Consider the following 14029-nt stretch of genomic DNA (forward strand, 5'->3'; position numbering starts at 1 on the left):
GGGATGAGTAGACTGAACAAACATCAAAGAGATGCAGGAACAAAAAAAAATCCCAATAAAGGCAGTTCTTAAGTGGTCAATAAATTAGGGCACTTTCTTCAAATTAAGTTCTGTCAATTGGGCACTTAATAAAAATGAAAGACATTATTTATACAAGCCCCTAAACTACAAAGAAAGATAAAGAACAAGAGAAAGGCAAGATTTACCTTGACTACAAGCATGTTATACTTCAGCCAGAAGTTTTTGAAAAAAATGTTATTTAAGAAAGAAAATAAGTAGTATTTTTCTGTTTCTTAAAAAATCAATATTCTTTTTAGTTCATTAACTAAAATTAGTTTTTCAGTGATTTCAACATAGAAAGAATGCTCAGACTTTGGTTAAACAAGAAAAAATTAAGGCAGTGTCTTTAAGACCAGTAAAGGAAAGCACTAATTCATAAGCTTATCTGAGAGGGACATATTAAGCTTATATTTGGATATATTAGAAAATTATGGCTTTAAACATAAAATATTAATGTTTCAAAATTCCACAATTTCTCAGTTATTCTTTCTTTTTAGCTATATGTACTTCAAATAGCTCACTTAATTTTAAAGAATTAAAGAAATACCTTTCACATAATTTTGGAACAACGTGCATGGTGCTCGACCCAGAACTATTAGCTTGCATGGTAAATCATTATGTTCCTATGTACCACTGACCCAGTATAGAAAGGAAGCGGACCCTTAACTGTCAAAATATGGTTGGAAAAGATCCCGCACGCCTCTCCGCTACAGCCGCCTCCCCAGCGGGCACACTATAAACCCTGGCGCTCCAGGACCCCAGGGCGCTGAGCCGCACCGGGCCACTGGCCCCCAGAAAATCTTTCTTTTTTTTTTTTCAATGTTAATTCACTTTATTTTTCTTGTATAAAAACCCTATGTTGTAGCCACAGCTGGAGCTTGGGTCCTCTGCACGGAGACTCTGGTGTAGGTCTTGACAAGGTGGTCAGTGAATTCCTGATAGGGAGACTTGGTGAACACAGTCTCCTTCCAGAGATCGGGGGTCAGGTAGTTGTAAGTCTTAGAGATGGCATCAAAGGTGGGCTTGGCAAAGTTGCCCAAGGTGGCAGTGCAGCCCCTAGCTGAGGTGTAGCAATCATCGATACCAGCCATCATATGCAGCTTCTTGGGCACAGGCGCTGAGACGATGCCAGTACCCCTGGCCACGGGGATGAGGCGCAGCAAAGAACCATAGCGGCCTGTCACCTTGCAAGGGATAGTGTGGGGCTTGCCAATCTTGTTCCCCCAGTAGCCTCTGTGCACAGGGACAATGGAGAGCTTGGCCAGCATGATGGCCCCACGGATGGCAGTGGCCACCTCCTTGGAACACTTAACACCGACGTGACCATTGTAGTCCCCAATAGCAACAAACCCCTTGAACCTGGTGCGCTGGCCAGCACGGGTCTGCTTCTGCACCGGCATAATCTTCAAAACCTCATCCTTGAGAGAGGCCCCCAGGAAAAAGTCAATGATCTCAGATTCCTTGATGGGCAGAGAGAAGAGATAGATCTCCTCCAGAGATTTAATCTTCATGTCTTTGACCAGGCGGCCCAACTTGGTGACAGGCATCCACTCCTTATCCTCGGCTTTGCCTCCACGAGCTTGGCGGCCTCGGCCCTGGCCGCGTCCACGGCCGCGACCCCGGCCCCGGATGCCACTGCTGAAACCTCCGCGGAAGCCACCGGGGTTCCCCATCCCAGGGCCCCACCCCTCCCCCCCCCGGCACTGGCGTCATCCACCATTTGGTGTTTCATTGGAGAAGAAGCAAAATCTCTTTTCTTAAAGAGAAAGTGAATTCCCAGGCCAAGGTCTAAAGCACAACAAGTAAACCAAATGCTTCCTGTGGCCAAGCAAGAACTTACATGAGGGAAGTTCCTAAAGACAGAACAACACCCATCTTATGGTATAGCTAGTGCTCAGCTCTGATACATTCATTTCCCAGGAGAAAATACATTCTGATACATTCATTTCCCAGGAGAAATAAAATCCTCTCTGGCCAGGACTTCCAAATTTTCAAAGATGTAACTCTGGATTTATATGTGAATCTCCTAGTTTTAAATGTGGTCAACTAATTAAAATGGAAAAAAAAATTAAACAGAGCTCATGCCAAACAATGTCTGTTGGCCTTAACCAGTGGGAGATGCAATTTGCAGTCTCTGACCAGAACGGTCCTTGAATGTAGCCTAGGAAATATGAGGAGCCTCGTTCAAATGACTCCATGTACCCCCTGCGCCCAGGAAATGGCAGCCCTGGAGGCTGGTCCTCTAAACAGGCATCTCCCACCTGCTGTGCTCCTGGCCTACAATCCCTTTTATGAGTAAGTTCCCATCTCAGAAATGTGATTTCCAGGCCTCTGAGAGCATCCCCTTTGCAATCCATATTTATACACACCTGCTCTGTGTAAATGAGCTAAAACCTCAAGCGGCAGGTGATTTGGCTGCTGAACGGCCCAGTGTGTGCTAGGGAGCTGCCCCTGGAAGGCTCTCCTATTTCCTCCTGCCTGCTCCAACCCTCTCTCCCACTCTCTCCATCTCTCCTTCAAAAATATTTATTTTCCTTTTCTTTCTTTTCCTCCTTCCAACTCCTCTCTCGTCTTATCTCTTTATTTCTCACCTTTCTTCTCTTTTCCTTCTTTCTCTACCTTTCTCCCCAACTTTTTTCATTCTTTTTTCAGTTTACTCTCTCGTCTCCACTCCTATCCCCTCTCTATGACTCTTCTTTCCTTTCTTGTTCCATACTCTCCCCTGTCTTTCCTCCCCCCAGTACCCGGGAACTTGGGGGGACCTCGCTCACCAGGAATACACCAACACCGGCTTCGAGTATTTCTTGTGATGGGAGCGGAGGGTCAGGGAGCCTTTGCGCTCCACCAAGTCCAGGGGTCCGATCTCTAACCCGTGTTGCCTGCTGTCGCACCAGTCTTGGAAAGATCTGTCAAGGCTCTCCATGGCAGCCCTCGAGGTACAGACCTCTGAGTTCTCTGTGTACCTGTCCTGCCCGACACAACCGCAAGTACCAAGATTCGGCGTCTCTTATCTCCTAAGCAACCTGGGGCGGGGCCAATGGAGGGGCGGATCCCTCCAACCTGACGGCCCAACGTTTCCTAGACGTAGTTGTTACTGATAAGAAACTACGTTTCCCAGAATGCAAAGAGGGTAGTGACCGGGCTACAAAGGCGATGAAAGGGGAAACTGCATCCTGGGATCTGCAGTTTCGCCTGTCCACCAGCCAAATCCTGAGTGGCTGGGCGCAGTTATGGGGGAGCGGTGGGTCAGTTAAGGACCAAAAGAATAGCAAATTCTTGAGTCCCGAGTGGGTCTGGGCTGTCTTTATAGAAGGTTTTTTGTTGTTGTTGTTGTTTTTGTTTTGTTTTTGAGACGAAGTCTTGCTCTGTCTCCAGGCTGCAGTGCAGTGGCATGATCGGCTCACTGCAACCTCCGCCTCCCAGTTTTAAGCGATTCTCTTGCCTCTGCCTCCCAAGTAGCTGAGGCACTCACCACTACGCCCGGCTAATTTTTGTATTTTTAGTAGAAAGGGGCTTTAGCATGTTTGCCAGGCTGATCTCAAACTCCTGACCTCAAGTGATCCGCTCATCTCAGTCTCCCAAAGTGCTAGAATGACAGGCAGCGCCCAGCCTTTGCAGAAGTTCTTTTTTACCGCTCATCATCCATTGCCACCACGCCTTCTGCTTACAAGTTATTTATAGTAAGTTTGACTAAAAGGGAACAAGAGAACATCCCCTGAAACCCAAAATATGTCATTTATATAGCTTTCCTACCTGCGAAAGAGGAGGAGCAAACCTATCTAGTAAATCGGCTAAAAAGTTTGAGGATCAAAAAGCCTAGCTCCAGTTACAGATCCTCCCTCAATCTTTCTGAATACTAGTTTCTTCCTCTGAAAAACGAAAGAGGGAATGGGACCGCGAAGTGGAGTAGGTACAAGAATCGCCAGTTTCTTCAGGCTATGACGTTGCAAGACTCTAGGTACAGTTTAGGACTCTGGGCATTCTGATCCCCAGGCCTTGTCAAGTTCTCCTCATTGAAATTTTTTGATGTTTTGTGAAAACACAAATTCATCACATTATTGTGCTGTCTGTTATATGTGGGAAGGAGACTTCAAAAATATTACAGCAATGCCTTCAAGGAGTTACTGGATAGCTGTGTTATAGAAGAAAAGATGCTTATTTCATTTTTAACTTTCCAAGAAAAGAATATGCAACACATCAGAATCCTCCTCTCCTCCCTGGCCTTAGTCAAGTACCTGAAGGGCATTAATGGACATTGTCCTTGCATTCACTTACCCAGCATAGTCCTTAATACAGATACCTTCAGTGTTGAACGAACGAATGTTCATTATGTTTGATTACCTTAGATTTACTTGCCAAAATGTCTTACTCAAAGAAGACAACAGGTACATAAAAATTCAAACTAGGGCTGGGCGCGGTGGCTCACGCCTGTAATCCCAGCACTTTGGGAGGCCGAGGTGGGTGGATCACGAGGTCAAGAGATCGAGACCATCCTGGTCAACATGGTGAAACCCTATCTCTACTAAAAATACAAAAAATTAGCTGGGTATGGTGGTGCGTGCCTGTAATCCCAGCTACTCAGGAGGCTGAGGCAGGAGAATGGCCTGAACCCAGGAGGCGTAGGTTGCGGTGAGCCGAGATCATGCCATTGCACTCCAGCCTGGGTAACAAGAGCAAAACTCCGTCTCAAAAAAAAAAAAAAAAAAAAAATCAAACTTAAAAACAGAGTAAGAGACCATTCACATTACAAATAGATTCTTCGGTTTTAAAAGATATGTTATAGTGCTTCCATAAATAGTCAGGTGCTCTTCTGTATCAGATGGCACAAATTTGATTACCTATAACTACTAAGTGCTTTTCTGTGGTCTGTGGTGCATAGTGTGGGTGCCTGTGGTATGCTAAAGTCTCTATTTTACTGACAGCCACAGTTAAAACCAAATAAGCAGTCCACCATCGCCAGCCAAGTGCCAGGATAGTGCTGACTGCTATTTTAGCCTTTTTCTTCTAGGAGGAATGAAAAGAAAAATATAAGTTAACTTTAAAAGGGGAAATATGATCCATGTCAAGTTCAATTTTGTCCAATCAAAGCACAGCATATTGCTGTTGCTCCAAAAATATTATTATTGCTATCATCTGTTCATGTTTTTATTTTACTTACATTTAGAGTGGCAGCAACATAATATATGTGAAACCAATATGCCAGCTCTCTGCAGACAATTTGACTCAAAGGTGGATGTTGCCGAAAGCCAAGCTCTTTCCACAGTGCATGAGTGCTGCAGAGATTTAAAAGCTTTTCAGCACACCAAGGAGCAATAAGTTAAGAAAATATGCACAGCAAAAATAGCTTGTTATTTTAGAGTTCCTTAAGCCAAGCTGACCACCTATTTGAGTTTGTGAATATGCTTTTTGTTATACTCACTTTCTTATTTGTATCAAATTTATAAACTTCATTGTCTTCTGTGTCTACTACTACTTTCAACATCCTTGTGCTAGAATTTATGATATTAATTCTGTGATAGCCTCAAACTTATATGCATTCCATTCCCCTTGTATACATCAATACATACTGTAGAATTTTTGGTTTCTTGATTCTTTATCATAAAATACTAATAGAACAGCACTTATTGCAGAGGGTTCTTATTAGAATTACATAAGATAATAAATACATCTAAAGCAAACAGAACAGTGCCTAATAGATGCTCAGTCCCCACTTAAATTTAAACTTCTGTTGCTAGTATTATTACATCCTGATTTTGTCTTTATCATTTGTAAAAATATCCTAAAATGTGGTGTGTGTGTGTGTGTGCGTGTAGTTTAAATATACTCACTGTCTTTCAAGTTATATCTGTTTACAAGCTCTTTTCAATGAATGTCTTCTTTATTCTATTTTAATATGAAATTTAATAGCCTGGATCAGAAAAATGTAGGCAAGATATTTGGATATGGTACCAGTGATAATGATAATTTTGCATTCCTGTAGAATCCAGTAATGAGCTTTATATTTTATAAATGTGAAATCACTGATCCTCAACATACTTGAGTTATCCCTGTTTTCCTCAAACTTTATCAAACCACTGAAGTATAGAGCTTAATGCAATGCCTTCTATTTATATTAATCCCTTCTCACCATAATATCCTTTTGGCAAGAAAATTAGAGCTCAGGTGGGGGAGGAATTGGGACTTTTCTGAAGATAAGTGCAGACAGGCCAACTCAGGAAGTGAGCTTATGCTAGTAAATTTCCTTATTAGCTTTATCAGATTCCTGACGAGATTGCCAAGAACAGACAGGACAGCAATCCTAAAACAGATATAAACCAACCAGATGTAAATGTCTATCAGGGCAAAACTCTTTGCCATCTCCTGTCCCTTCCTGTCTTGATCTGTGCTCAATTTCTGGAAAAGCCCTAAAGTCACCATAGCAGTTTTCCCCCACTATTAAAATTACTTCTCTCTATCAAATGTCTTTAAATTATTCTAAGAGACAAGAATTTAACATTGCTTAAGAAAACTAATTTATGCTACCTCTATGTCAAATCTAGTTTAAATATATTAAAAACTCCTATTTAAATTGTATAGCAGTCAGAAACAAAAAATTAAGCAGTGGTGTCCTAATCAAGGATTGTATTTTTTTTTTTTTTTACAGGAATAGGGACTTCCTGTTACCCACCACATATACATCTATGGTTTCCCTTTTGAGTATCCTTTACAAAAAGTTGGAGTCAACCTGCTATGTCAAAATGAATAAGAGGTTCTTACTCAGAAAAGGGGGATTGTGGGAGCTAGGGGTGGGGTGAAACCAGACCTCCCATCCTCAGCTCCCCTTGTACCCCTTTTCTTCTCCCTTCTTCTTTGGCTTTTTCCAAATCTCCCCCTTATCCCTTCCTTTTCCATGTCCTACTCCTTTTCTTCTTTCTTCCCCTATTTCTCTCTCTCCTCCTCTTTCTCTCTGTTTCCTTCCTCTCTTCTTCCAACTTTGAAAAGTAGTATGTAATTTAGAGTCACAATTGATTGCTGAGAACCCAGGTACAAACCAAATGAAAGAAAAATAATCAGACCTAGAAACCAGGGCCAAAATTTATATGAATATGTTTATGTCTAACAACCAAGGAACTCTCAAAGGAGTCAACTTCAGCAAAACTTCAACCTTCTTTCCTTTCCTATAATGATAACTACCAACATCCTTTTTTAGAATGATTTTAACCTTGAGTATGATTCCTCTGTGCTTCTAATTTGGATTGTGAGTCAGTTAGGCATCTACTTGTACTTAAGCCATTATCACTAGCATTGATTAAGTGCTGACATGCAACAGTAATTATTTCTGGAACTCCTACTGTCAGCATGGAGAATTAATTTATTAAATATTCAATGTATACTATAATTCAGCATTTCCTTTATTTTAATATTGAATCCTGCCAATAAGTGAAATACCTTGACAGAGTTATTCATAGTTATTATGATAAATTTTAATGCCCAAGATTAGTAATTACATACTCTAGCATAAAGGTAGCTTAGGGACTTTTTAAATATCCTATAATTTGGATATCCTTAATTATTCAAAGACTGAATATCCATTTTCATAAAATATTCTCTTCCTTTTCTCCCCGGTGCTGCTTTGCTTTTTGGAACCTTCATTGTTTATTAGCAGCAAAAGGAATGAGACAATTTAGCTACCAATTAAGAGTTCTTAATGAAGGAATGGTACTTGAAATTAAATTCAGTATTGTTGTGGCTTTCTTTTTCTTCATCGTCTTTAATCTGGATGAAGAAACCTCATCTCTCAGGGAAGAGGCTCAGAGAAAATCAGGGGGCAGGGGAGGGGGCTCCTTTCTACTCTGAGGGTAATGGATATTTGCCCATATTCCTGGTAAGGCCGGCCACCAGTCATGTGGTGAGCAGGCTGGTAAGGAACTGACTGAGAGGCTTCCCCCAGAAGGTCAGGTGTGAGCAGGCAATTCCTGGTTGTTGCATAGAACAGAGGCTGTTCTAGAATGAAGACACCTAGTCACCAATCTGGGGGTAGCAATGGAAAGTTCAGGGAAGAAGCTGCAAAACTTCTTAACCTTGTCTGAAAAAGAAAAAAAGTACAAAAGGAAATGAAGTTTTCCCTGCTTTTAGGGTTGAATCTGAAGTAGTCATCTAATTGCTTTAATAAAAATGAGGTCCAGAAAGTTTTCAAGTAAAATGATAATTTCTAGTTAAAATTTCTATAAGAGTAGTGACTCAGCTTTGTTTATTTAAGAGATGAAGTCTTGCTATGTTTGCCAGGCTGCACTTGAACTCCTGGGCTCAAGTGATCCCCCTGCCTTAGCCTTTCCAATAGCCAGGACTACAGTCTCAAACCACTAAGCCCAACATTGAGCTAATATATTCTTGATGACAAATGATGGAAAGCAGAGTTAAACTAACTAGGTCAAAAAGAGGAATTATTGGACTTACATAACTGAGAATTCCAGGGATACATCTGGCTTAAGCATATCTGAATTCCAGGGTTTAATAATGTCATTGGAATGCTGACATTATTAGAAACAGAAAACAGAAATGTCTGTCCTCACCTAGGTCCATGGCCTTCACCAAACATTGCTATTTCGTGCTTTACTTTTTGGGTTAGCTTATTCTCAACCAAGGCCTCCCCAAGATGGCCATTGCCTTACATTATTCCCTACCTCCCCACAACAGCATTCCTTTTCCTTCAAGCTTCAGCAAAAGTCTTGGTCACTCATTGACCTGACTTGACTCACATGATCTACTCTGAAAATGTCATTAGGGTAGGCCCAGATGTAATATGGTACTCTCCCTAGCTGGGTCTGTGTCATGGGGTTCCCCTCAAAGGATAATGCCCACACCTTCTAAACAATCTGGGCTGAAGGTATGGAATTGGACTAAAGAGAAAAATAGGTTGCTATTGCAAAATAAGGAGAAAGTATGCCTGATAGGCAAAAAGATACCCACTTATAGATAGAAACAATAAGACATCCCATCCACATAGCACCTGATGGAATACTTTCACATACACAGCAGATCGTTAAGTAACATAATTTCATTTCATTCAATGTCATCTCATCATAATGGCACCCCTAACCCCACATTGTTCAAGGGTTCACTGTATATTGTCATTTCCATTTGTAAGGTGAGTAAACTGAATCACATCTAATAAGCCAGTCTTGCATTCTTATCTTTGGACTTCAAGGAATTTCTCATTCTACAGAAACCACGCTTATACACACACACACACACACACACACAGACATAATATATATAATCTGTGTATAGAAGTCTGCACCTAGTATTACTCTCTTATAGCCATTACCTCCATAACATTTGTCTGCTGTGGTTATGTGATGACTTACCACCTAAGGCATTGGTAGCTGGTCAATTTGTAGTATATTTCTAAAGTTTCTCCCTTGTTAATTGCCTCTAGAATGATAGAATTCAATTCCCCAAGGCTTTCAAAAAATATGGTCAAATAGCTTGAGTCTTGTCCCTTGGCTTTGTTACTTGGTATCAGATTTCCTTTTTGTCCTGAAGAACATCTTGTCTACAATCTGCCATTCTTTGCTCTAATCCTGTCTGTCTGGACTGATTTTTCTTCTCTGGGTAATTTCATACCCCTATGCTGTCTCCATTGTCCCTGGCAGGATAAAGAACTCAATTCTTTCTTCCTCAGAGTTCTGTTGTCACTCTAGAATTCAAAGATGGTAAAGAGTAGCTGAATTTCTAAAATATTTCAACCCAACATTTTTATGCCACAGTGGAAGATTATATGCTTTGTTTTCTCCAAAGCTATGATTTTAAAACAAGTATGATTTTATTTTCATACAAAATTCTAAGGAAAACAATTACCAAGGTCTCAATGTCCTCTGCAAAAATATTCGAATGCCTGTATCCGATTCTATCAAGAATTTGTTTTAATATTAAAGGAAAACAATACTGAAATATATTTTTAAGTTTTATCATATAGCTAATGCCATGTCATCTCATCTCATTTACCAGTGTCTGTTCTATTTAGTTTAAAATGAACTAAATTCATACTTCTGATTGAACCTTATTATTTTTTTAAATGCATTATATTTTCTCCCAGTGTGGATATGCATAAGGATAGTATTTTGCATAAAATTGTCTTTTCTCTTGACATATTACAAGGATGACTATTTTGGATGTAAAATATATTAAGGATTACTCTGATTCACCAATTTGAAAGGTTTCTTCAATACTGACACAAAGTTTTCTTTCATTATAGTCAGAATGTGGGGTAAATACTTTTTCTAGATGGCTACTGTAAGGTCTATTATTGAGTCAAAACGAGGAAACTGAGGCCAGTGTAAGAAAATGAAAAGCCAATTTATTCAGCTCCCAGGCGAGAAGTTCCATAGTCCGGGAAAGGGCCAGAGAAGTCGCACTTGACTTCTCAGGGCATGGGGTTTTATGGGGAGTGGAGGTGATTGATTGGTTATTGGGGAAACAAAGCATAGGCGATTTCATTGGTTATAGGGAGACAGGGCATGGATGTGGTGAGTTGCCATTGGTAGGTGGGCGGGAATACTTGGAGGTGGGCTGGCTGGGGACGTGGTTGGTTATTGGGTAAACAAAGCATAGGCAATTTCATTGGTTATAGCGAGACAGGGTGTGGATATGGTGAGCTGCCATTGGTAGGCAGGCGGGACTACTGGTAGGTGGGCTGGCTGGAGATGTAATTGGTTATTAGGGAAAGAAAGCATAGCAAGTTTTGGCGAGGTGGTTTTTGGCCTAGGGCTGGGGGTTGAGCGCTTAGTTTAGTGTTGAATGTAGATCTGGGTGCAGTAGCACAGGTAAGTGTGAAGAATTCACATGGAGAAGCCAGATGCTGAGTAATGTGCTCAGAATAATAATGCAGTTATCAGGCGTGAGCAGGGATGGGCGTGTCCATTTAACTCCCGGGGAGGCAACCGGCCTTACAGCTACAATGTCTTTTTTTTTTTTAATCTAAATATAGAGAGAGTCATGGAATAAATGAGCCTAGAATCTGAGCACTGGGAGAGTAAAGGTTATTTGATACAGCATCTTAACCAAAGTAGAACGGCTGAGGATACGCATTCTGCATCCACATGAGCAAAGAGAGGACACTGACACTCACAAAGGTAGCCTATGCCAATTTGTACAATATCCATCTTCTGTTGAGCTAAAATGAACCTTCTGGCTAGATCCACCTGTTTATTCTACTTTTGGAAGACTAAAGATAAGTCTTATTTCTCTCTCATGAGGTCCTTTCAGATATTTGAAGAAGAGTTCACATGCTTTCTCTTTTTTCCAGATAAAGTAAACAAATGTACACGCTCTTCATTTTTATGACGACTGACACTTCTGAACGTGCATTACTTTGGATAAGATCCTCTTCAAAAGTCTTTATCTGAAATGAGCAGAATGTTTTACTCTGACTAGCAGCAAGTACAGTGGGGCTACTGCCTTCCATACCTTGATTCTGTTTTTTTACTAGCATTGGCTAAGCAAGGAGGAAGTAAGAAAGGATGGAGGAAAGGAATAAAGAGAGGAATGGAGCAAAGGAAGGTAGGATAAAGGGAAGACAAACAGAAATCAGAGCAGAGAAAAATAAACACATTTAAATAAATAAGACTTATTTAAAATGAATGTATTCTCCAAGGCTAATACTAGGATCAGAACTACCACCCAGAGACTAAGTCTGGAAAGGCTTGATTGGCTTCTCCACTTAGGGTCTCACAAGGCTGAAATCCAAGGCAAGCTTGGAAAGCTTATATGAAGTCCTCCAGTATGAATCCAGAGGCATTTTGATATGGGACAGGGGCAAGAAAGTGCTGGGAGGAGAAGGGCAGGGTCCTTGGTGAGGGCTCCACCCCAGGGCCTATGCCCATGGACCTAGGTAAGGACAGGCATTTCTATTTTCAAGCCCAAATGTTGCATTTTCCAAGACCACCCTGGCCCTCTACACCCCGTCCTGTACCTACAAAAACCTCGAGATCCTAGTGGGAAGAGACACAAGTGGTTGGACATTGAGAGAAACACACTGGCAGAAGAACACAAAAGTGGCTGGATGTCAAGAGGAACAGAGAAGCACACTACAGGTACCATCAGATGGCTGGTCATCGATTGCAGAGCAGCCCAAATTCAGGGGAAAACCACCTTCCCACTCCATCCTCCTGGCTCCTCAACCATCTGCTGAAAACATCTGCTCAATAAAACCTTGCACTCATTCTCCAAGCTCACATGTGATCTGATTCTTCCCATACACCAAGGCAAGAACCCTGAGTACAGAAAGTCCTCTGTAGAAGATCTAATTAAGCTGATAAACACAGAAGGTATGGCAGAAGATCTAATTAAGCTGATAAACACAAGCAGCCTGTGGACAGCTAAACTGAAAGAGCACTCTGTAACACGCGCCCACTGGGGCTTCAGAAGCTGTAAACATTCACCCCTAGACACTGCCAAGGGGTCAGAGCCCCACAGCCTGCCCATCTGCACACTCCCCGTAGAGGTTTGAGCAGCAGGGCACCAAAGAGGTGAGCCACACCCCCATTGTAAGCCCTGCGAGGGAGACAAGGAAATTTTTCCTGTTTCATTTAGAAGGGGCCTATGAAAATACAAGTCCTCTCTGAAGCCATATACCCCCAATCTAGACCCTCAGGATTTCCCCAGATTAAATTCAACAAATGTGAGCTCACAAGAAAATATTGCTAAACCTAGAAGGAAATAAGCTAGGATGAACAAAACAGTAACAGCAGAAGTACTTTCCACCTCTTCCCCCAGTTCAGATATATGAATTATTAGATGCAGAATGCGAGATAAATCTGAATGGAAATTCTAAAGAAACAAATCTTGGAATAATGAAACAATTTTATCAAGCAATAAGACACTATTGAAAATGGTCAGAGACATTTTCAATATTTCAATAGTTGCTTTCTCTCATCACAGAAATCTTCTTGAAGCCACAAAAAATTTAGAAAACAAAACTTCAGATTTTGGTAAAATTAAAAGAGACTCCAAAACATTTGTAAAGGCTACTGAGTAGTTGTGTTCCTTTGGGAGTCACATAGCAGTAAATAGAGAGAAGCCTAAGAATGATGTAAAATCCACACCATTCTCTCTGAGATTTTCTGCCATAATCCAAGGGATAGGCCTATGATGCTAAATCTCCCCTGTGATTATGTCACAATACATAACAAAGAGGATTTTGCAAATGTAATTAAGAGTACTAACCAGATGATTTGGAGTTAACTAAAAGAGAAATTATCCTGGTGGCTCATATGAGCTCTTTGAAAGCAGAGTTTTCTCTGGCTGGTGGCAGAAAGAGAGATTTGAAACACAGAAGGATTCAAAGTGCCATTTCTAGCTTTGAAGACGGATGGATTATGTAAAAGACAGGTGAGTGACTTCTAGGACCTAAAAGTGAACTTCAGTTGAAGGCTGGCAGGACAATTGAGACCTCAGGCCCGCAGCTGTAAGAAACTAAATTCTGTCAGCAACTGGAAAGAGCCTGGAATTGGATTCCTCCCCAGAGCCCCCAGATAAAAGCCCAGCCCAATTAAAAGCTGGATTTCAGCCTTGAGAGACTCTCAGCAGAGAAACCAATCAAGCCTTTCCAGACTTCTGTCCTATAGAATCGTGAGCTAATAAATGGGTGTTGTTTTAAAGCATTTCATTTGTGGTAATTTTTAATTCAGCAATAGAAAACCAAAATGATACTTCAGAAAGTACAGTTTAAAAATTGTTTTTGAAGATGATGAGTAACATCTTGAGGTACAGAAACTACCCCTAATGAGCAGGAAGTGGAGTATGAAGACAGGTAAATGTTATCAGATGGCCCCCTTATGATTGACATAGCAGAAGAGGAGGAGGGCTGACAAGAATCGACTAGTGTATATACCTCAACAGCGTGAATGAGCCTATGTCTTGTAATCTTTGCTAAAAGATATTATTTTTATTATTTTCATCAATATAAAATTATATCCTTTGTATTACT

At 41.0% G+C, this 14029-nt stretch overlaps 1 protein-coding gene and 1 pseudogene across 6 annotated transcripts in view; both read right to left on the reverse strand.

The window, feature by feature from the left end:
* CFAP95 (cilia and flagella associated protein 95) overlaps positions 1–3052 on the reverse strand; it is a 118483-nt gene extending 115431 nt beyond the window's left edge. For all 6 annotated transcript variants that reach the window (XR_008481116.2, XM_054254979.2, XM_035302769.3 and 3 more), the window contains exon 1: positions 2832–3052. Coding sequence is in view for 4 of the 6 variants with exons in the window: in XM_035302769.3 (XP_035158660.2) it covers positions 2832–2983 (152 nt within the window). In the remaining 2 variants the exon portion in view is untranslated. The remainder of the gene's footprint in view (positions 1–2831) is intronic.
* Positions 329–2824, reverse strand: LOC100389593 (small ribosomal subunit protein uS5 pseudogene; annotated as a pseudogene).
* Positions 3053–14029: the final 10977 nt, after the last annotated feature.

The sequence above is a fragment of the Callithrix jacchus genome, chromosome 1 (genome assembly GCF_049354715.1).
Source record: "Callithrix jacchus isolate 240 chromosome 1, calJac240_pri, whole genome shotgun sequence".
Taxonomy (NCBI): domain Eukaryota; kingdom Metazoa; phylum Chordata; class Mammalia; order Primates; family Cebidae; genus Callithrix; species Callithrix jacchus.